Here is a 25,091-nt window from a genome sequence, read left to right as displayed (position 1 = left end):
AAAAAGTCAACCAACCGTCTTTCAGTGGATTGCAGTCGTAATCATCCGACAGGTTGAAGCTAGGCTCCTCCGGCGAACAGGAGACCACCTCCGGGTAGGTTACCGTAATTTCCTCATGATGAATGTGATGATTGTGGTGACTGTGCAGCTGATGATGGTGTAGATGCGACGAGGACGACGATGAAGATGAAGCTGCCATACCGATGCGAGTAGAATCCGAACGGAAACTACTACCGGTACTGACGTTTAAGAGATTCCTACCACTGCTGTTCCCACTAATGCTTAATTTACTACTACTGCTACTGTTGCTGCTGCTGCCGCTAGTATGATGATGCTGCTTCGGCTGTCGCCGTTGGTTACTGCTGAGAATGCTGGTACCGCCTCCGCCGCTGCTGCTGTCCGGGGGCGACACGTCGCACTCCATCGTCGAGTGGACCTTTCTGAAAATAAGAGAAAGAGACAAGGATTAGCATCTTGTTTTATGCGAATCAGCATTATCGCAGCTAATGCGAAATAGAAGCAAAATCAGAATAATGAAATTGTTGAAAATAGTTTCTTGCATTATTCAAAGAATAGTGTTAACCAAGTATCGCCATTGAGAACCATCATGCAATGTGCAATAGGAGTGAAAAAGGCGTCAGCAATATACAAACTGTACCCAGTTTATTTCCCAGATCCTTTTCCGTAACGGGAAAACATACCTTGAAATGGTTATTACGGAGAAAATTTCGCCATTGTCGGCTGAAATGGTTATTACGCAAAAATTTCGCTATTTTCAAGCCCTTACGTCACGCTTTTTGTAACAAACTCCAAATTTTTTGTATGGTCACGTCTGCTCAGAACCCCCCTCCCCCTAGAGGCGTGACGTACTTTGTGGATGGACCCAAATCTGAAGATGCGAAATGACCCTTTCCGATAGGTGTATGGCTGAGAAGATGACACAAACGGGTCTACTACGAAAGGCCGAATCACAAAAGGCCGAATCACGAATGGCCGAATTACAAAAGGCCGAAAGCAAAAAAGGCCGAATGCACAAAAGGCCGAAACCACAAAAGGCCGAAATCACATAAGGCCGAATCACAAAAGGCCGAAACCACAAAAGGCCGAATCACAAAAGGCCGAATAAAATCGGCAGACCAACAAAGTGGACCGGAGCGCGCGCGCGCTCGCTCCGGTCCACTTTGTTGGTCTGCCGATTTTATTCAGACTTTTTTAATTCAAATACTTAATATAATTTAGAATATTCGAATTATTTTGTGATTTCTCAGTGAAGTCTTGTGAAGTAAGTTTCTCTTAAATTGGGAGAAAATGATATGCATTAAGGAACATGCATTTTGGTCAAAAGCATAATAATTGAAAAAGTCTATTTTGTTTAGCTTCTGATGTCGCAATTAGATCATGAGTAGTGCGCATCATTAGCACAATGCACAACCATGCATAGTGAAGCGCACAACTCCTACATTGATGCAAATCGGCAATTCGATTCTGTGAGCCATGAATGTGGTGGAATTTAACTCGGGCTCTTGCATTTGATTTGGGAATTTAACTTTTCCCAATACTACTGATAATGATTACTACGTCAGCAAAGAAAGAAAAAAGAGAGCTCTTGGATTACTCCGTTACTTTAAAGTGATCATATTTATACGTACACACTTAGCTCATTTTACAGTATTCGGTAAATTTTACCGAAATCTCAACCACTGAACTTTTCGGTAAATTAATTTACAGATTTTTTGTAATTTTTTCCATTGCTCAACTGTCAAAATCACCGAAAATCAGTAAAATAATTTACCGAACAGTTCAGCGGTTGAGATTTCGGTAAAATTTTACCGAAGTCGGCGATTTATTTTAAGTGTGTATGTTCATGCTTTCATTACTGCAATGAAGATTGATCTATTATGCAATATATAAGGAATCAAATTGATTCTGTAAACACCGTCATACAACTTCTTTCAATTGAAAGATTGAGCTTCGACGTTGAACTGATGTTAAATACCTCAACTGAATAAGATTGATTAGATCGCTGCTATTAGTTGCAAAACACGTGGACAAGTTTTTCTTAATGGGGCAGCATAATAAAAGTAAACGTAAATTTGTGAATATTCCAAGTTCTCTTAATTGAAAGATTGAAACTTTTGTAATTATTCGGCCTTTTGTGTTATTCGGCCTTTTGTATCCTTCGGCCTTTCGTGGTTCGGCCTTCTGGGTTTTCAGCCTTTTGTGGTATGCTAGAACATTTTCGGCCTTTTGTGATTCGGCCTTTTGTACTGATCCCACACAAAAGCCCATTAAAGTATTGCAAAATGTGGAATCACGTCATTGGTTTAATAAAATACTGCCAAAACTGCATTCAGAATATTTGAAAATTTTTGTCACGCTGCATAAATGTGCATAACTTTGTAAGATGAGTTTAAAAAAATGCAGCATCCTGCGAAATCCGGGATGCCGAGTCACATCAAACTAACGTAATCATGGTATGTTGGGCTATAGTTTATCCAAAGTAACAACAGTCTGATATTCTGTGATTCCATCATAGTGACTGTAGAACTGAAAGGCACTGATTCGAGAAGAAGCACAAGAAGGTCTAGTAATGGCTATCCCTTCTTGTAAAAAGTGACAAGGCTTTTGAAAGCCGAGTAGCGGAGATGCAGCGACAAGTTACTGTGTCTAAGAACAACCGCAACCGCAACCATTTTTGCATTCGTATATCATGAGACTAAGGGCGATGACATATTGACGCGTCGAGCGATGCGGCGCATGCCCGCGCACTTGTAAAGAAGAATATCAGTAAGAGAAATTCTTTTGTCTTGGACGCGTTCGCGCACGCACACGCGTGAGTATGTCATCGGCCTAGCCTAACACGATTAGTGGCAGCAGGGACGATGTCCAAGGGCTTTACGACCCCTCCCCACGGCCTCTGCGAGTTGGGGGGCCTGCCTAGGACATGGTGGGGCTTGACAGTGGGCTCTGTTAAACCTCTACAAAAAGCTGCATGTGTCCGCAAGCAGGCCCTATTAAAGCATTAAAGCCACCGTGTGCCGTTCAAAGCGCACAGGAGCCCAGGGAGTGCTAATTGGCACATCAGGATCAATACCAGTGAGATCCTGATTATGGCATTCTGGCCGCGTGTTAACGGACCTTGTCTTGGATATCGTAACATTGTGAAAGCGAGGGCTGACAGTCTGACATTCTACTCTCTTAGTAGAGTCGGGTGACACTGACTCGAAACGACGAGTGGGCTAATGGCTAGGCTGTCTTCCGTCCCCTAAAACCAAGCTTTGCCTGCCTGCCAGATAACCATGGGATCATTAAAGGCGACTACTCCAGTAGGATTTGACGGCAACCACAAGGGAGAACCAATTAAAATAAGTGAATAAAAAAAACAATTCTTTTGATGATGCGTTAGGCATGGATGTGATGTGGTAAACCCCTTTGCCAAGGTGGGTTTGGCGAGGTCTCCTCCCATGGAAGAACCAGCGGCACCAGAGTCTCTCCAGCAGTGATGTGGTATAGCCCTATCAGCACGCTCGGCGGACCACTACCCGGGATGCGGATGGTCGATGATATAATCGAGTTCGCCAGCGCAAGGCAGAACATCAGTAAGGAACTGAAAAAGAACCTTCGGATGCTCCGCCAGGCTGTTCGAGTCGTAAGACAAGAACCGGGTGCGTTTATCAGGCGGGTGGTGGAAAGAGAGAAGGCCGACAAAGGTGCGCAAACCGATGCCTTCTCCTTCCTTGGAGGAGCGACAATGGCCCCTGATTGCGCACTGACGGCCAATGAAGAAAATACTGCGCCTAATCCGAAACGGCTCAGGAAGCAATCCGGCGAAGGGGCTCAGAGCAAAGATAAACGTCCTTATTGGTAAAAACTGATAAGGAAAAGTACGCCGAAGTCCTTAAAACGATGCGGGCGGCTAAAAAGTTTTCGGCGCTGGGTAACCAGTGAAATGATCTTGGTTTTGGAACGCGGAGCGCAAGCTAGTGAGTAATTCTCGCTGAGATCGGGCCATTAATTGCACAAGGTTCTTAAAAATGCCTAAATTTATAATCTTTCGAAAGCTTTCGGCGAGTATATAAAGGATCCGAGTTAAATACTTCAGAAAGATGAACCCCTCATTAGTTATACACGAAATCATTTTAATGGACCCCTCGATTTTTGTCAATTCTTGACTCACCAAAACTGTCATTTCTCAACCGATCATAGAGATCAGCATATCGTTGGAAAGAGGAAGAGTGTATCCTAAATTTGCAAAAAATTAAAATGGAAGCAATAATATTGATTTTGGCCGCCATCTTGAATTATTTTTTGAAAACTATTTTTCCGCCAGGTTCACAACCACCGATTTTGAATATTAATACATCGATGGAAAGCTTAGCTTATATTGTGCATTGTGTCCGAAACTCTCAGGTGTATGTTTTTTCTATCAAAAGTCATGTACGATTTACCAATACCAAAATCCTTAAATGTTTTAATTCAATAACTTGAAAACGGCTCCGTTATGCTCAAAATTTTTGAGCCTTGAGCTTTTTTATAAAAATATAAATTTAGGCACTTTTAAGAACCTCGTACAAATAGTGCCCCGGTCTCAGCGAGAATTACTCTAGTGGGACAGACTACATGAAGCTGGCCCAAGAGGTCTTGGGTGACGGCGCCGAGGTGAGGTCGTTGGGGGCGGAAGTGAATCTAATGTGCCAGCAACTGGTCACGAACGCCACCGCACTAGTCTCTGCCGTCAGAGACCAGTGCGGTACAGAGGTCGAGAAGACCTCTGTACGCCTAAGAGACAATCCCTTTGGCACGCAGGTAGCCTACCTGAGGTTACCGGTTGCGGAAGCCAAAAAGGTAATGGAGCGAAGGAAGTTGAAGATCGGCTCTCCTCCAGCCGCCTTCAGTGGCAGGTTCTAGAGGCGCTTAGAGTCGGGGCACAAGTCCTTCAACTGTAAGGGCCCAGACCATAGCAACCTGTGTCGTCGTTATGGTGGGGAAGGGCAGGAGGCACATGAATGCGATAAGACACCTAAGCAAAAAGAATGCGATAAGACACCGAGGCCTGGACGAAATTACCGAAGCCGGTGAGCTGGTAGCTGCACTGAGAGATCAGTGTGGCGTTGAAATCCACGATACCGGCGATTCGGTTGGGGAAAGGTTATGCTGGAACTCAGGTTGCCTTATTCCAGGTACTTCTGGCTGACGCCAAGCTGAAGGTGGGTTGGTCGGTATGCTCGTTGAGCACAAATTAACAACCTCAGGCCTGCTTCAAGTGTTTCGATTACGGACATAGGTCATATGAGTAAAGGTCCTGATAGGAGTCGGCTATGACGGATGTGTGGAGCTGAAATTCACAAGGCTCACACCTGCCAGGCCGCACCGAGGTGTTCGATCTGTGGTCCTGGCACAGACAACAAACACCCATCCGGTGGGCAGGCCTGTCCGGCCTCCAGACGGACAGTCGGTGCACAAGAATAAGACTGATAGTGATATCTCCTGATGATGAGGGTTTGTTATAGCAAAGGTAAACGGAGTGCACTTTTGCAGCAGCTACTGTCCTCTTAGATGGAGGGTAGAGCAGTATAATAGGGTGTTAGATAATCTTGTGGCGAGACTAACTGGTCTTTAGTTGTAGCAGGTGACTTCAACGCGTGGGCAGTGGATACCCTAGCAGCACACATATTCCATATAGGTTACTGCAACTCATATGTGACCAGATTCAGTCGCAATCAAGTTGCTGCAACCAGATTTGCCTGACTTGTGCTGCTCGGGTAGGCCTCTCGGTTCACTAACACTAGAGGTCATATACTGCTAGAGTCTCTAGCGATACTGAACGTAATCCTGCTGAACGAGAGGAAAGCGTCAACGTTCAGAGGAAAGAATGGCGAGTCATGCATCGAAGTGACCTTCTGCAGCGCAGGATGGACGGGGGAGCCTGAATGGAGGGTTTACGAGGGGTATACTGCTAGTGACCATCAAGAAATACGTTGTATGATCAGCTATACCCCCAACTGAACCACAAGGCGGGTCAGTAAAGCTGAACTAGGATGGCGTACCTCGCAGTTCAACCTAACTGCTGGAAGGATCACTACGGTGGGAACCGGCTACCCCAAACCGCTGTACTGGTGAACGAGCACGATAGCTGATCTTAGCAGAGCCTGTCTTAGAGCTAAAATAAGGTTGCGACGTGCTAGAGCTGAAGCGGACAGGCTAGAAAGACGCCGGGTGTTCCAAACAGCGAGCAGAGCTCTGAACCTCAAAATCAAATGTAGTAAGAGATCCTGCTTTGAAGAGCTGTGTAGGATTGCCAAAAATACTCTATGGGGGGAAGCGCATACCGCACCATATGCATATGAATATCTTGTTTGTTTTTTTTTTGTGGTGGTTACAATGGCAGCTGTCCCTTGCTATTAATCTAAACTGTACCCCGCCCATATTGGCTTATATGAGCCTCCCGTTTTTCATCATCACACATACGTTCCTAAGCGATGTTGCTCATGTGGTCACTGTTGTGGGCCGTGTTGATGAAAACAAGGCTTTGTATAAAAGTCCACCCAAATCATTATAAGCACTTAGTATTGTCACTACCATCACTAACATCAACAACATCACTCTTTTCTTTTTTTACCTTTAAAATTAATATAAGTTTTTCTGCCACTACGAATAACCTCAGTCACTTCACTCATTATAAGCAATGAAATCACTAATCCTATTCACCTACTATCATTACATAAATCTTGGTACAGTCATCGTGATCACCGAAACTATTGCGGTCACTATCACCGTATCGTTCTTTCTTCACTCTATTAAGCAGGGAAACCATCCCCAGAAACGAGTCACCGAGAAATCACCAAACGGTCAAAACCAAATTACTACATTTTTGGAACCTATCTTTATGCCTTCTAACAATTGCAGTGCTGTCTGGTATTACAAGTTTTAATAGTCAAGTTTACTTTTAATTTTGTCAAATAATTCGTAGGAACGGGCTTGGTGGTCATATGGCTACCGCTTCTGCCTCATATGCAGGAGGTCGTGGGTTCAATCCCAGGCCCGTTCCATTCCTCCTACTTTGTATCTTTTCATATATTTCTCATGTTCTAGCAATCGCTAGAACTGGAAATGGGATTTCATACCGTTTCCATCTTCTATCCATATACCTATAACTTGAATAGTTCTAGCAGGTAACTGTTAGAATTCGAAATGAGCCAAAAAAAAAGCTCGTTTCGGCATCCAATTAGAATATACTCCACCCTTTCATTACTATCACATTGGCAACCCGTTAACCAAGACGAACCTCTGCCGTAAAACCTAACCCCAGATTCCAATAAAATTCCGCAGGAACTCGTGGCGAGTGCAGAGGTGTTCTCGGCTTGCAGTGGGCGAGTGACTGCATCATCAATTCCTTCCCATCCCCGATGACCGTGAGGACGTGGCCAGCGCCGTTATCGACCATCCAAAAATACTAGAGCTCTCGGACTGTGCACATTGAGGTTGGAGAGCAAATCCCATGCTTCCATCCATTGGTTCCCTGTGCAATTGCGATTGTTCTGGTCGATCACGGAGTAGCAACTACGAAATGCACGGTCATCATGCTCAATTTTGTCAAATAATTCGTAGGATGTCATTTAGTTTTATCTTGTTTAATTCACCTATCATATTGTCTTTCTTAGTTTTGTGTGTCTTCTACGTAATTCAGTTTAAGTCGATACTCATTGTGGATTATGTGGCGTTGTTCCTTCATTTTATTTGTCTAATACATTAATACTCCCAGGGTCGTTTTCGCCTAGATGAAAAACCTAGTTTAAAAGTTTGAAAAATCACCCCTACCGTTTCTAATCGTCCTAACTCCTTACAAGAAAGTGTAAAATAACAATCATTATATAAGTCGTGGTCAGCTATAGGATTCACTTTTCGGTGGCAAAATAAAGCTTCATCGCGCCTATTCCCTATCTGTTAATAAAATTTATCGAGAATGAAGCCATTATTAGATTGTTTGTATACCATAGTTGTCATGTGTGGTATTTTGTATTATGGCTCTTTAATTTGAGACATAACAAAATAAGAGAAGCGCCACGCTCCTAGTTTTGAAAAAACTTCTACTCAGTGAATCCTATTAATGTCAATTTCCTATTAATGTCGATAAAGTTGATTACAATTTCTCTATATATACCTATCTAGCTAGATTTAAGCGTAGCTACGACTCATCATCATCGGGGAACTCATCAGAAAAGTATTGCAAAAAAGTAGGAGATCTCGCTTCATTTTTACTGAGGACAGAGGCACACCTCACTGCATTACTATTCCAAGCTCCAAGACACGATGTCCGTTGGATCACATGCACATCCGTAAAATCAATGCGTCAATGCCAATTTGTGATGCGGCATTGAACAAAAATAGTCAACATGTGATACCACCACGACAGGATATGTCTTTGGTTGCCATATCAGTGCTAATGGCGTACATATCCGAGGGGAGGGATCTTGTTTGTTTTCGTACATCAATATTTCGCATATGCAATAAATTTGAAGTAAATGTTCCACATGCATAAGTGTTATGATAACACACTAACAGAAACGACCTGTCAATGATTTTCAAAAGCTCCTGTTAGTTTTAGCGAAATATTGCGTGAGACTGTTATGCCACAATTTTTGAACCAGACAGCGGTTTTCAACCTTTTTCTTGAGAGGTAGGTACTCCTTCGAACTTTTGCATTTATAGGCGTAACTAATGAGATATATGAAAGCTGCAAACTAACGGGATGTATGACTTTCCATTATTCACAGGATTTCTGTTGTTTGACATTTTCGTTATTTCGTTAAACTTTCCAATTCAAATTAAGTTTATACATCAAGCTTCCGAGTCTCTTGAAAGGAGGTTTCCTCCAAGCCTCATTTAAAAGCAGCATCCGAGCCTCTTGAAAGAAGGCTTTTGAGATTATTGAAAGGAAGCTTCCGATCCTCTTGAAAGGATCCCGAGCAGCACACATGTTGCACAAAAGTTACTATGACTCATGTCATTTTTTATAACATTAGAAAAAATATAAAAAGCTTTCCTAGATGAAAAACGTTTCATATTGTACATTAATACAAATAGGGTTACGGACGAGATGGACCTACGAGACGAGCCAGCCTCGGGCTGAAAGTCTCGGTAATAAAGAATAAAAATAAGATGGGCCAAAATAGGAGAAAATACCTATTCTTGGCAGTCTAAGACATTCGCCAAATTGAATGATAAAAATAATGAATAATTACACTAAAACACAGGTACAGTTTAACTGGTATACATATGCTCTTTCTTCGATGATTGGTGCTCACTAAATATAACAGCTTCTACCACAAGCTCAGTAAATTTAATATAAAGTAACAGGTCAACGTTTCTTCTATTGGCATAGCAATTTCTATTATCAGCAATGAGTTTGCTCCCTTTAGCATTCGTGCCAAATGCTAGTTGTTTATATCCTCCAGTAGTAAAATTCATTCATATTAATCGGCCGCACGCTCATCTCACTTCACTCAATTTTGGGACAAACTTTACTGTTTATCAAAACTGGCTTAAAACAAAACATGAATTTTTAGCCTTGGCATCAATTTTATGTCATGTAGACAGATAGGCAAAAGCATTTAAACACATTGTAAAATAAATTTAACCCTTATGCGGCCAACAAAAAACAGACGTGAATGGCAGATAGGGTACCCGTGTACCCAGATATTGACATTTTCATAACATTTACCATTTTCAACCTATTTGAATAATGTTGGCCATTGTGGAGAAGGGAACTTATATGCTTTTTGTCCGCTGCCAAGATTTACATCTTTTGTCTTTTGTAATGCCTTAGAGTCGTAAGCAAAAGTCTATCAACCAGTTTCAAATATACAACTTGCTTTTTGCGGTCCTTACATGATATGTTTGTTTCATAAAAAAAAAAACCATGGTAATTGTGTACAAGACACGACCGCTCGACGTAAACTACGTAAACCCAAATCTATACACATAACAATGAATTTTTGTCTGTCTGCCCTTATAGACTAGGAAACGGCATGAACATTTGTATGTACAGGTTTCTGGGAACGATGAAGATTCTTATGATGCTATTAGATCCCTCCTCTTCTGGAAGGGGGGCTCCCATACAAATGAAGTACAAATTTCTGCTTTAATCGAAAATTAATCTAAAAAATGGAATCAAAATTTGCAAATTTCGAATACATAACCATCTTATAAAAAATGTAAAAAATATATAATTAATCAATTTTAGGTGAAACGAAGCTCGTCGGTTCTGGTAGTATAGTATATTAACAATAGGGGAAAGTGGGGCAAGATGGCCATGCTAAGGGTTAACCCTTGTAAAATAGTGACACTCCTTCAAATTCTGCTGATTTGTCCATAAAACACCTTTATGATGACCCGTCTTTGACATAAGTATCAATAAACACTGATTAATAACGTTTCAGTATCGTATAAACCCCACACCCCCACCCCCTCCCGGGGCAAGACGAGCATAGACCAAAAACTATATCAAAAGTGTGCTAAATTTATTTAGAATAGGGGACACATTTCTTGCACTTCTGTGGATTATGTTCAAATGATGGTTCGTTAAAAAATGTCGTTTTTCATGTTGATTTCTTGACAACTGGCACTACGACAATATCAGAATTTGCCTGAAACTAATGTCTAATGTTTAAACCATATCCTTTGTTTTAAATCATCTCTGATTCACGCAGAAACTATTTTGATCATTTTTTAAATGCATTTAAGGGTTAGGCGACTATTAATCCTGGAGATGACCTTGTTCCTATACAGTTGGCAATACCGCCCCAAGCCGACGTACATCCACAGATTTATATCCTATCAAACCTAATTACTGTTAATCTCCTCAAATTATTATTGTATATAGGCTATAGTTATATAAAAGCTCCGGTAAATATTAATTTGTCCTGAAAAATGAGTAATTTAGGCTTCAATTGTTAAATTATGTAACTAGAAAATTATAAGAAAATTCGAATTTCAACTAAACCGTCTTCAAATCGATATTACAAGAACAAGTGAGGTTGTCAAAGTGCATTTTTCAGTTGTATAGCCCTTTTACATTATTGTGAACCATCCCTTGTAATAATAATGTCAGTGGCGTCGCGTAACCTCACTTTTTACCTGTGCACTGACCCAAAAAGTGAAAATTTTGATATTTCGGCAGCCCAAATGGAAAAGAAAATTATCAGAGTCGTTTATACTAATCAAAATCTAGTTATTCTAGGCATTTTCGCACACCAATTCCTTAAATTTAAACTCAGTGCACAGATAGATTGAGGTTAGGGAAACGCCACTGAATAATGTGAATATAATGCTCACTTAAGGCATAATTAACGTTGGCTGTCTTGCCCCATATGGCCATCTTACCCCACTTTCCCCTATATTCCACCTCGTGAGTCTTCATATGTTGAATAATTAGCAGCACTGTCCTTTTCAGCTGCTGGAGCCACCCCATTCTTACACTACGTTCCACAGTTGAATAATAAATAATACCTAAGAACAACTAAATAAAGAATAAAAAAAAATAATAATAATACCCTAAAAGTAGGCAATTATTTATGGTTGAAATGCGCTATATAGGAACGGGAATGGTTATGATTTTTTGGATGAGCTTGGAAAGTATTGAAGTTGCAAAAGGAAAACGGTCCTGTCAGCCACAAAAGGGTGAAAATACTACGGTGTTGCTATCACTTTTGATATAATTCATGGTCTGCGTAAAAATCTGAATAGAAGCATTTGTATTTCAACAATTTTTTTTCAAATAAATGCCGTCGCCGGATATTTTGTTCGTATTTTTGCTGAAATAAAATCACATAGATTTGTACGTGGTATCTTTTTAGCGTGTGTTTGATATGCTCACAAACACATTCTCTCGCTCTATTCCAAAGTGTACTGCTGTCGAAGAAAACGAACAGTCCCGATTTTATTTAGTGAAACATAGAGCAAATATTGCATAAATTTGCTCTTTGTGATGATAATCAAGTGGTGATAAAGTGTAAAACGTAGTTTACGTACTTAATTTGTCGTGTCATACGCAATAAATAGGAAAACAGGGGATCCGAAAAGTAAGTAACAGTTTGCTTTTCGTGCGCTGCTCTCTTTAGCGATGCAAAAATGGCAAGGATTTCGTAGGTGCAAATTTGTTTCGGTGATTAACACATCAAATCTAGCTACTTCTACACAAACAACTTACTAAAATGAAAGCTTCGACTTGAAATTGTGTGATTGAATCAAAATTATGTTCATAAATAGTGTATGTTTGCTGGAAAACGCAAATATTGTTGAGGTTGCCAACAAGTATCGCACCCTGCCAATGCCGTATTCTACCCTACTTCATATTTTTCTGAAGTTTTGTACAACAAACTTCTACTTTTTATCAATTTATCATAAAGTGTAGCATAATTGATTATGTATAAATAACTCAAAATTGGTCACTTGCTAAAGGACGAGTTCGTACTATCCCATTTAATTCCACCACTTGATTGTAACTTTGGCACGGCAAATGCTGGGTAAAGCGTACCATTGGTACTTCGCGTACCTGAAGGAATAAAATAGACCCCATCTCGCGGTCCTTAGCCTCTTACCCAGCAACTCCTACCCCTACCTCCCCGCGGTGCTGGCCGGGATACGAGCAACCTTAGGGAAGATCGGGTAACCAACCCCGGTGGGAACTATGGTCGTATGCTGACAGGGAAGGGGGGGTTTGCTCCTCTCCGGAGGTGCAAATCTTATTGAGCGTCTGTTCTCCATGTTAGGGGCGGCTGATCATCGTCCGAGTGCCAGCGAGGGACTCTAAGTGAAACTGTGCACCATGGTCAACCGGAAATAAGGAGGAATGGTCCTCCGGAAATTTAGATGGTTTGGCGTCAGGCCCTGCAAGCCAGCCAAAAAAAACTCACGCAACGAACAATCAACAAGAGAGTACGGACCGGAACCAACACAGCCTCCCGTATCGGTACACCTGGAGATCACCACTGGTCGATTACAAATGGACGGCACTTCTCCGACATTATCGACGTCAGGACATATCGTGGCGCTAACATCGACTCTGACCACTATCTGGTGATGGTTAAACTGCGCCAAAAACTATCCGTCATCAACAATGTTCGGTACCGACGACCGCCGCGGTACGACCTAGAGCGACTGAAGCAACCTGATGTCGCCACTGCATAAGCGCAGCATCTCGAGGCAGCGTTGCCGGAAGAGGGTGAGCTCGATTGGGCTCCTCTTGAGGACTGCTGGAATACAGTCAAAGCAGCCATTAACGACGCAGCGGAGAACAACGTCGGGTATATGGGTCGAAGTCGAATCGTTCCGGTTCGACGAAGAGTGCAGACAGATTCTGGAGGAGAAGGACGCAGCGCGGGCGGGCACGCTGCAGCAAGGTACCCGGCAGAACGTGGAACGTTACAGACGGAAGCGGAGACAGCAGACCCGCCTTTTTCAGGAGAAGAAACGCCGCCTGGAAGAAGCGGAGTGCGAGGAGATGGAACAGCTGTGCCGTTCTCAAGATACACGCAAGTTCTATCAGAAGCTCAACGCATCCCGCAAAGGCTTCATGCCGCGAGCCGAAATGTGCCGGGATAAGGATGGGAGCATCTTGACGGACGAACGTGTGGTGATCGAAAGGTCCAGGTCCCAACGCACCATCTGTTCGTTGATTTCAAGGCGGCATACGACAGTATAGACCGCGTAGAGCTATGGAAAATTATGGACGAGAACAGCTTCCCTGGGAAGCTTACCAGACTGATCAAAGCAACGGTGGATGGTGAGCAAAACTGAGTGAAGATTTCGGGCGAACACTCCAGTTCGTTCGAATCGCGCCGGGGACTAAGACAAGGTGATGGACTTTCGTGCCTGTTGTTCAACATTGCGCTAGAAGGTGTCATGCGGAGAGCCGGGTGTAACAGCCGGGGTACGGGCTCCAGAAGAAACTGCGGTCGAAAAAGATTCGCCACCGCACCAAATGTGTTATGTACAAGACGCTTATAAGACCGGTTGTCCTCTACGGACATGAAACATGGACAATGCTCGAGGAGGACTTGCAAGCACTCGGAGTATTCGAGAGACGGGTGCTTAGGACCATCTTAGGACCATCCATCGATGTGCAAGAAGACGGTGTGTGGCGGCGAAGAATGAACCATGAGCTCGCCCAACTCTACGGCGAACCCAGTATCCAGAGGGTAGCTAAAGCCGGAAGGGTACGATGGACAGGACATGTTGCAAGAATGCCGGACAGCAACCCTGCAAATATGGTGTTCGCTTCCGATCCGGCAGATACGAGATGGCGTGGAGCGCAGCGAGCGAGATGGGCAGACCAGGTGCAAACCGACTTGGCGAGCGTGGGGCGTATCCGAGGATGGAGAGATGCAGCCTCGAACCGTGTATTGTGGCGTCAAATTGTTGATTCAGTGTTATCTGTTTAGATGTAAACTAAATAAATGAAATGATTGTAACTTTAACAGATACGTATGTATACATTAGAGTGGGTCGTCATGGTCATTTTTTCAAATCAATGGTTTTTTCAAAGCCATTCAGAGACCTGAACAACTGTGCAGAATTTGGGACCGATTGGTTGCTTCTTCGCTTTCCGCATCGCGTTTGAAGTTTGTATAGGAATTAGTATGGGAGAACGTTTATTTTTGCATTTCTGCTACTAGAGGTTTCAGTTCATCGTAAACCAAGTGACACATTACGTTAAAGTATAACCCAAAGGATGCTGAAAAACTTTGCTGAAGAAGGTATGTTGCTGGAACGTCAACGAAAAAAGTTATAACGCTTCGAAGATTGAGTGTTCAAACCATATGCAAAAAATTGTTTATTCTGCCAGCACTGCCAAACTACGTAGACCAATAATTCAACTGAGTGTTGTTTCAAAATAATTTATCTTATAGGGCTTTAGAGCTAATGGGAGCTATCCGGAATCATTTTACAAGGAAAAAAATCCGACAAGAAGGAAGATGGGGTTTACCCTTCGATAACCATTGGTTGTCGGGTAGTGCTGGCAGAAACATTGATTTTTTGCATATGGTTTGAACAATCAATTTTCGAAACGTAATAACATTTTTTGTAGACCATACAGCTGCATACCTTCTTCGGCAAAGTCTTTCGGCATCTTCCAGGCTATATGCTAACGTATTGAGTCACGCGATTAATGATAAATTGAAGCCGCTAAGAGCAAAAATGTTAAAAAGTACGTTTTCCCATACTAATCTTCATGTAAATTTAAAACACGATGCGGCATACGAGGTCGCAACCAATCGAGCCCATATTTTGCACAGTTGATTGGGGTCCCAAAACGATTCAGAAAACCCTTGATCTCACTTGATCGGACGAAGTTTCCGTTTTTCCATACAACTGCGCCCCACTCTAGTATACATCAACATTATTCGTTTATTTGTCACAATTTTTTTCTCCTGACCCAAAGTTTTAATAAATGATAGAATATTAAATTAGAATACTAGATTAACATTGAATTGTATAGCTTGTTCGAAAATCTACTAGACGCTCTGCGTAAACATTCGGAGGCACGCTGTAACCGGCTCGTGATATCCAAATAACGTTCTGTGGAATCTAAGTTGTAAGCAGGGATTGAATCCAAAAGAGAATGAAAAAGTCTTTCACTTATCATCGCTGTATACACTCTCGATATGTAGCATACCATGAGAGACTTTTTTCGCAAAGTGTCATGATAAATAACTGATTCGAGAAGCTATACCTTATGAAAAATTTCTTTTAAAAGGCTCCATTCACGGGGAGCACTGGCTCTGATGATGCATTTCAACTTATTCTACACAGCTGTGCGGTCCCCAACACAAAATGAGCGAGAACAAAGCGAGAATCATCACGTCTCTGTGGGGACAGCCAATCCGATTCTATTTTTTTGTACTTTTATTCTGCCGTCATACGCATATTTGTCCCATGTTTTCTGGGATTTTCTATATACATGGGATAGTTATGCGTATAACGGCAGTATACAAGTTTGATAAATTTGTTATTATGACTTGTTACAGTTTTTGCCGATATTTTATCGTTGTTTGTTATCTATTGAAATCGATTTCTGCAAACCCTGGTTGTAACAGATACGTGGAACGCTTGTATCACTTCGTTGTAGCGTGTCCAGTCTTAGAAATCTACACCGATCAGGATACGGAGGAAGATTTTAAGGATCTCACCAGTAAAACCGTTTTCATTGTCTCGTACTTGACTCACAACTGGATCTCAAAAAACGAGCTCCATCATCGTTGTCATCAGAGGCCGTTAGCAACTGAAATTCGGAAACGGAAGTGGGACTAGTCGGCCACACTTTACGTAGGGGCGGAAATGAAATATTTAAACAAGCATTAGACTGGAACTCAGTTGGACATCGCAGCAAAGGCAGAGGCTCATGGGGGCGTAGTCTCCATAAAGAAATGAAAGGAGTCGACCGAAACCTAAATTGGCAACAGGTTAAGACGATAGATGAACAACGCTCAGGATGGAGATCTTTTAAGTCAGCCCTTTGCACCACTTGGGGTGTACAAGACCCATAACGATTTTCCAGGTTAGTGCGAAATTCAAAATAGTACAAATTATGAGGTAAAATAAATTTTTGATATCATACTATAAATCGTCAACTAAAAATGGGAACGGTTCGGCACTTCATCCCATAGCTCCTATTTCCATCCAATCAAAAACAAAGCAATGAAAAGCACGCTTGTCGACAAAAAGAAGCGAGAGATTGGTGCTGTATTTCTTTGCTTTGCGATGAGATGAATATATGTCCAGTGAGATGGAAAACGGAACAATTCCCCTATTTCAAATATTAAAATATCATTCTGGAAATTCATAAGTTGAAAAACTAAGAATTCAGCAAGTACAAACAGCAAACCAAATGACATGGTCAAAAAGACTAAATATCACGTCTCCTAATGTTGTCATGCTCATTCAAATCGCACCATTCTCCACTGTATTACGTCCTTTACCTTTCACGCGAAAATGCCACCCATAGTAATTGTAGAGGAATGGCACTGACGTGCCCATAGCCACAGTAACAACATCTGAAGTCAAAGACCACCCAGCTCCCGTGGAGTGTGTGCGACCAGCGAACTAAGAGGATCATAAAAGAATTGATCTAAATCCAAAGATGGAGCAGTAACGACTTGCAGACTGGGGTCCGGACGGTTCTCTATGTATTGAAATATGTATTGAATAGGAATGCAGTCACAAAAGCAGCCAGTCTCATGCCAGACAGTGAGAGATAAGTTAGTGAAACTATTTGAAATGGCACAACACCATTGCCACACTATTGCTGGTGGGTGAACCGAACCAAGACCAACAGCTCATAGAACTCGGTACATGCCCAGCGGAGTCTGAAATAATGACTTTTTGAAGTTTCAAGTAAATCAATCTCGTTGAAACTTGGATTACTTTGGAACAAACTTGATAGAAAGAACTTACTTAAATCTAGCCATTTCTCGTTGAGTCTTTTCATGTTTTCAACACTTATAAGACGTCGTTCTATAATTTTTCCACAAAAACACATCACTATTGCAAACATTTCCGCATTTCAGTTCACAGTCGGTGCTTTCCCAAAGCACATCCCCGCAAAAGCACTTCCTCCGATGCCATATTTGGCACTAATTTCCCCAAAAGAATTTTATCCAACTCAATTTTTCTTGGTTTGCCCAATTTCAGCACAGTTCCAAATACGTCTAAACTGAACTTCAGTCGTTCTAATCTCTTCGCATTTGGGACATCACCCAATTTTCACTCGAAATTCGCACAACATTCTCGACGATGTCACAGTCTGGCAGATCGCGGAACCCATCAAATCAAAAAAAAAAAAAGATGAACCCCAATCCCGAGGATGATGGTTCTGTTGTAGCAATTTCACTGTTCTTTTCACATCCGTCGATTCGTCGCCGTCGTCGTCGTTTGTGGCAGTGACGACGACGACGTCCCTATAATTTTTCGTTCTTTTTCCTCTTCTTATGGCATATTGTGGTGGGTAAAGAACCTGGACCATCAGCAAAGAACCGGGGCGTGCGACGGTGTGTGGGTGCGTTTCCGTGAATTCGGATTCACCAACACCAGCGCCACCGTATGTCTCGTCGAGCCCGGAGGGATTCGCGGGACAGATGAACGAAGGGCGGCAGGTCGATTCCGCTCGGTAGGAGTGTTTGTTTTGAATGAATTTGCTCTGACAGGGGGCGGTCGGATTGTGAATTGGGTTCGAATGTCTGAAATTGGGCAAACAGAACAACCGGATACGTGACTGAGAGCAAGTGCAGTCATATTCAAACAAATTTTACCATTTAGTATGGGCATTCAAGAGAAATTTTAGATTAATGAAAGGATTTTTAGATCTTGATTGGATTTCGAGTTCTGAAAAAGAATTTCAGAATTCCATAAGAATTTTTAAAATGAGAAATATGTTGTTTCCGGATACAATTCCGAGTGTTCTGGCAATGAAACATTGTGCAAATCTCGCTTAAATTTTCAAAAAGGACCTAAGTAACATAGATTCATGAATTAATTTGAATATTGCAATCAACAGACAAATATGAAAGCTTTTGATTGCAGTACTCAAATTAATTCATTGAAAAATGTTTAAGAAGACTACGAAAAGAACCCTACCAACAACAACGGATGAACTGTGCTTATTATGAAGAGTCCTATGTTATTTGCTGATTCCATATTACCGTACGAATCATTAATAATTTCGTTGATTTATAGCAAAGTAAGCAAGAACATGATTTAATGACAAAATAAAAACAGCTGATTTGTGTAACGTTGCACGGATCAAATTCCAGAGTAAGAGTTGCCGATGAATTTTATAATGTCGAATTCGTTTTTAAACCTGGGTCAGTGCCAACCCGAATCCTGAATAAAAAAACATTTTCAGTTCCATCTGTCATTGGATATGTTGGTGTGCGTAGCATCGTCTTCTTCTTCTTCTTTGTTGGCATTACATCCCCACACTGGGACAGAGCCGCCTCGCAGCTTAGTGTTCATTAAGCACTTCCACAGTTATTAACTGCGAGGTTTCTAAGCCAAGTTACCATTTCTGCATTCGTATATCATGAGGCTAACACGATGATACTTTTATGCCCAGGGAAGTCGAGGAGGAGGCGAATGAACCACGAGTTGCATCAGCTGCTGGGAGAATCATCCATCGTTCACACCGCGAAAATCGGACGACTGCGGTGGGCCGGGCACGTAGCCAGAATGTCGGACAGTAACCCGGTGAAAATGGTTCTCGACAACGATCCGACGGGCACAAGAAGGCGAGGTGCGCAGCGGACAAGGTGGATCGATCAGGTGGAAGGTGACTTGCGGACCCTCCGTAGACTGCGTGGTTGGCGACGTGTAGCCATGGACCGAGCCGAATGGAGAAGACTCTTATATACCGCACAGGCCACTTCGGCCTTAGTCTGAATAAATACAATAAAATAAAGTCGAGACAATTTCCAATCCGAAAATTGTCTAGACCGGCATCGGGAATCGAACACAGTCACCCTCATCATGGTCTTGCTTTGTAGCCGCGCATCTTACCGTACGGCTAAGGATCGTGTTTGTTTTGATTCAAAACATATAATCCAGGACATCCAGTGTACTTGCAGTGCGTTGGCCTTACTAATCAGATCAAGATCACGCATGTTGACAAAAAGAGGCGACGAAATTGGTGCTGTATTTCTTTGTTTCCCGATGAGATGAATATATGTTCAGTGAGATGGAGATCGGAACACATTCCCTATTTAGTTATATTCAATAATCCCCTGCACATTTTTATACCAAGAATTCCGTATCCAGGTTTTTACGCTAGCCATAAATTACTAAGGGGTGAATCAAATTTGACGTATGCCGTGAACTGAATTTTAAAAATGATATCTTGGTAGCCATGAATCAGAGTCTGAAGATCTGTCATGTTTACTTCCACCAAAACATGTTATGAAAATCGAGTTCAAGTTTTCGAGGATAGATTTGTATTTCGTATGGTTTTAAATATGAAACTAATTTCATTATATCTAGGGAAATTGCAGAACTGAATATAGAATACGAAGGTTGCAATCTGGAAACTGCATTTAGGAAATCCGAGAAAGGAAACTGCGAGGAAATACGAGAAAGCAAGAAGGGAACATTGTACGTATCTGTTCCACCGGCTCGTTTGAATGATCACTTCAACAGATGAAAACCGTTAACCAGCACGGTTGGCTCGATGGTGGAATGAGTTTAAGTTGTTTTTGGGTTATGTAATCAATTGTCGCAAGCACTAGACAAATAAAGGTCCAGATTGTTTCGCATTGGCCAATACACTATTATGAGACCTCGGATTTTTCTCTGTTTGATCTGGATGTGAAATGCGAAGTTTTCTTAGAATCACGAATCATGTGATGAGCCATGCCTCTTCTGTGCATGCGTGATTAGTATCCCCATGTGACATTATCCTTGGTTAATCTTATTTAATATGGCTATCAATTAATACCTAATAACCCATTTTTCTTGTGTAATTGTTCCCGTACTAACTGTCTCATTCAATTCAATAAAATGAGTGCATCTGCACTAGTTCAATAAATTATGTTCCGGCAATAGAATGATCTTCGCAAACTTATTGCTATTAATATATCAATCGATTATCAACAAATCAAATTCAAATAAAATTGTTACAAAATATGCAGTCATCCTGTGAAAACACACAATGAAAGAACAAAATAAATTACGTTGTACAAATGATGTAGCAGCAATAAAATGTGATGGTGTTATATTATTGAAATTGTTGCAGAGATGACCAATGATTGAAAAACGTGGGAAAACATTATGATTTTTACTCCAGAAACATGCCAAGTTTATTTTTATGGACACCTAAAATGAGTAGAAGAATTGAAAATATGTTTTAATGGAACAATTGATTGAAAGATCAAACTATTTTCTGGGACACGTTCGAATTTTGAACAAGATTATGACAGTTGTAATATTTTCATTGAAAATTTTAACTAGTCACAGATTGCTAAGATCCATTTATAAAAATTATAGTGGACACAGCATATGTCAAAAGGGGTGATTCAAAGCATTATGGCACTGTTGCGTAAAAAGCTGGATAGAATTCATGTAAAAGAGATTTTCTATTCTACAAAAATTCATCTATTTCTGCAAGTATTTTTTTCGGAGAACATTCAGAAGCATGTAATAAAAATTCTCCAGGATTCGCAAATTTTTTTTCCTTGCTACCTCTCCTGATAAAGGTAGCCTCACACCTCGGGAAAATTTTCCGCCGGATTTTGGGCCTCGTGCATTTTAAATTTTCAAGAATCTCCCGGAGGAATTGCTCAAGGTACTTCCGGGGGATTTATGTACGAAACTTGCGGAGCAATTCCTGAAGGAAACTTCGAGTAAGTTCCTGTATTCCAGAAGGATTTCATGAAGGAATTATTGTAGGAATTTTCAAACTAATTCCTGGAGCAACTTCCAGAGAACATCCTGGAAAGTATTCAAAGATATTCCTAGAAGAAGTTCCAAAGGAATTCATCTCGAAAGGATCCCTTGGAAAAAATATGGAGGAATGCCTAAAAGATATCGCCAAAAATTCAAGAAAGAATATCTGGCAGAATTCCCGAAGAAAATTCTGAATCGCACGAAAGAGTTTTTGGAAGAATTTCAAAAGAAATTCTGCATTAGAAATAATTATATTCGGTATTCCTCAAATATATTTTTCTGACAATTCTTAGCGGATCTTGTGAACGGGTTTCAAGGGGAATTTCCAAACTACATAATTCCATCCACCGACCAAATTTAGGACACAATCTGTGAGGAAAACCTGAATGAACTTATGAATACATAACTTTCCTAACAATTATATTCAAAACTGAATCTAGACAACAGTACCGGATTAATTTAATTTAAAACTACAATAACAAATATCACAAAATTCCCGGAAAAAAAAATTTCAACGCGCATTTTATTTTAATAAACAGACAGTTTCGTTTCTCCCTTCATTTCATTTATTTAGTTAACATCTAAACAGATAACACTGAATCAACAATTTGACGCCACAATGCACGATTCGAGGCCGCATCTCTCCATCCTCGGATACGCCCCACGCTCGCCAAGTCGTTTTGCACCTGGTCTGCCCATCTCGCTCGCTGCGCTCCACGCCGTCTCGTACCTGCCGGATCGGAAGCGAACACCATCTTTGCAGGGTTGCTGTCCGGCATTCTTGCACCATGTCCTGCCCATCGTACCCTTCCGGCTTTAGCTACCTTCTGGATACTGGGTTCGTCGTAGAATTTGGGCGAGCTCGTGGTTCATTCTTCGCCGCCACACACCGTCTTCTTGCACACCGCCAAAGATGGTCCTAAGCACCCGTCTCTCGAATACTCCGAGTGCTTGCAAGTCCTCCTCGAGCATTGTCCATGTTTCATGTCCGTAGAGGACAACCGGTCTTATAAGCGTCTTATACATGACACATTTGGTGCGGTGGCGAATCTTTTTCGACCGCAGTTTCTTCTGGAGCCCGTAGTAGGCCCGACTTCCACAGATGATGCGCCTTCGTATTTCACGACTAACATTGTTATCAGCCGTTAGCAAGGATCCGAGATAGACGAATTCCTCGAGCACCTCGAAGGTATCCCCGTCTATCGTAACACTGCTTCCCAGGCGGGCCCTGTCGCGCTCGGTTCCGCCCACAAGTATGTACTTTGTCTTTGACGCATTCACCACCAGTCCAACTTTTGTTGCTTCACGTTTCAGGCGGGTGTACAGTTCTGCCACCTTTGCAAATGCTCGGCCGACAATGTCCATGTCATCCGCGAAGCAAATAAATTGACTGGATCTGTTGAAAATCGTACCCCGGCTGTTACACCCGGCTCTCCGCATGACACCTTCTAGCGCAATGTTGAACAACAGGCACGAAAGTCCATCACCTTGTCTTAGTCCCCGGCGCGATTCGAACGAACTGGAGTGTTCGCCCGAAATCTTCACACAGTTTTGCACACCATCCACCGTTGCTTTGATCAGTCTGGTAAGCTTCCCAGGGAAGCTGTTCTCGCCCTCGTCTCGTCTCGTTTCTCCCTATTGCTTGTTTATTCCGCCCAGTCCAACCCACCCACGTGGTTTTGACAGTTGAAGTACAGTTGTATTGGTGAACCCGGTGCGAAACCGTGAAACAACACAGTGCGATCCCGACAGCTATGGGGTTGGAACTAGTGCGAACCTAGTTCCAACCTTAGCGAATAAAAAAACACTTTGACAGCACTTAGGTTGGAACGTTTTGGTAAACGGTATGCCGTGTTTAGCGTGTAGTTTTATCGAGATTACACAGGCGTATTAACTTCCTTTTCAGTCCCCTGCATCTTTGATATCGATATAGAGTTTGTTAAAATAACTAAGTAATTTCTTCTTTTTATTGGCATTATATCCCCCACTGGGACATTGCCGCCTCGCTGCTAGGGTTCATTCAAAACTTCCACAGTTATTTTAACCGCGAGGTTTCTAAGCCAAGTTACCATTTTTGCGTTCATATATCATGAGGCTAACACGATGATACTTTCATGCCCAGGGAAGTCGAGACAATTACCAACCCGAAAAATTGCCTAGACTGGCACCGGGAATCGAATGGCGTTTGATCGCATAATTGAAATACGTTTCCTTATTAAGTGTGTGAAGTGAGAAGTGAATAGTGAGTAATGAGAAGAAATAAGTGTTTGTAGTGGAAACCAAGAAGTGACAAATGAGAAATGGGTAGTGTGAAGTTTTTGGTAAGAAGTGAGATGTGATAGGTGAGAAGTGATAAGTAAGGAAACGAGTAGCTAGCATTACGAATCAATATCATCTTTAATTGAAGAATAAACAAAGAAGGAAGGAGAAGAAAGAATCAAGGAAGAATAAGGAAAAAGGAAGAAGAAAAAGAGCAGAAGGAAGAGAGAAAGCGCAGAAGAAAGATAGAAAGAGCAGAAGGAAGCAGGAATAAAGAAGAAGGAAATAGGAAGCAGGAAAAAGGAAGAAGGACGAAGATAGGAGGAAGAAAGAATAAGAAAAAGGAAGAAGTAAAAAGGATAATGGAAGAAGTAAAGAAGAAAGATGCAAGAAGGAGAAGGAAGATGAAATATGAAAGAGGGAAAAGGAAGAAAGAAGAAAGAAAGAAGAAGGAAGATGGAAGAAGGAAAAAAGAAGAAAGAAGAAGGAAGAATGAGCATGGAACAAGTAATAAGGAAGAAAGAACAAGGGACATGGTAGAAAGATTAATGAAGAAAGAAAAAAGAAAAAAGAAGGGATAAGGAAGAAAAAAGAAAAAAGAACGAAAAGGGGGAAAAGGAAGAAAGAAGAAGTTCTCTGTTCTCAGGTCTCAGTTCACTTTTCTCTTTTCACTTTTCACTTTTCCCTTCACTTTACCTCATTACTGTCTTCTTATTTTTCACTTTTCACTAGTCGTAATCTGAGGTAAATTTTTTAAACTATGCGGCCGAACGGCATTGGGGAAAACGACCCGTTCGGCCAAACGGCATTTGGCCACATGTCATTTGGCCATATGGCATTCGGCCAAACGACATTCAGCCAAATTGCCTGACACCGTAGGCTCACAGACTAACAGACATAATATTCGCGAAATTCTCATCGTTCATTGATTGACCGGTCAATTTAAATAATCATTAGTTGACCAATCGATCACTTGTGACGCGCACATCAGATAAGCTTGAGTTTGACGTTTGCTCAATACTGCCATATAGCACGTGATTTGTCCAACTTAATGAAAACAACAGATGTCGTTAGTGTCCGTACAACGATGAATATAATTAGTGAATGTTCAATGTGTTATTTCTGTTTGTCTGTGGTAGGCTCGTAAGAAAAATGACAATTCTAGAGTGACGCATATTTTATTGCCACATGTTGGAGTACACAAGTTGGTATGCTGTAGCCGTAGAGCATTGTCTCAGTCAAGCTCTCAGTTCAGCTTGAGCGAAGATAACACATGTTTATATTAAATCTGAATGGTAACATACGTTCTGAACCTTTGTTTTTGCTTTGTTTTTGTGTGCCGTAACTATATATAAGCACCTCCCAGCATTCCAACTTCAAGCTCACACAAAACCAGACGTTCT

At 41.7% G+C, this 25,091-nt stretch overlaps 1 protein-coding gene across 11 annotated transcripts in view; it reads right to left on the bottom strand.

The window, feature by feature from the left end:
• The window catches only part of LOC134226462 (polycomb protein Asx), a 68,271-nt gene that overhangs the window by 23,881 nt on the left and 19,299 nt on the right, over positions 1–25,091 (bottom strand). For 6 of the 11 annotated variants that reach the window (XM_062707245.1, XM_062707246.1, XM_062707247.1 and 3 more), the window contains exons 1-2: positions 17,455–17,909; positions 16–440 (exon numbers count right to left, since the gene is read on the bottom strand). In XM_062707245.1, the coding sequence (XP_062563229.1) occupies positions 16–440; positions 17,455–17,468 (439 nt within the window). In that variant the 5' untranslated portion in view covers positions 17,469–17,909. Of the gene's footprint in view, positions 1–15; positions 441–17,454; positions 17,910–25,091 lie in introns of those variants that run through there. The other 5 variants (XM_062707249.1, XM_062707251.1, XM_062707250.1 and 2 more) reach the window with 2 other exon arrangements.

This window comes from Armigeres subalbatus, chromosome 3 (genome assembly GCF_024139115.2).
Source record: "Armigeres subalbatus isolate Guangzhou_Male chromosome 3, GZ_Asu_2, whole genome shotgun sequence".
Lineage (NCBI taxonomy): Eukaryota > Metazoa > Arthropoda > Insecta > Diptera > Culicidae > Armigeres > Armigeres subalbatus.
The sequence above is the reverse complement of the archived record's forward strand: the minus strand, read 5'-3'. Positions and strand labels throughout refer to the sequence as shown.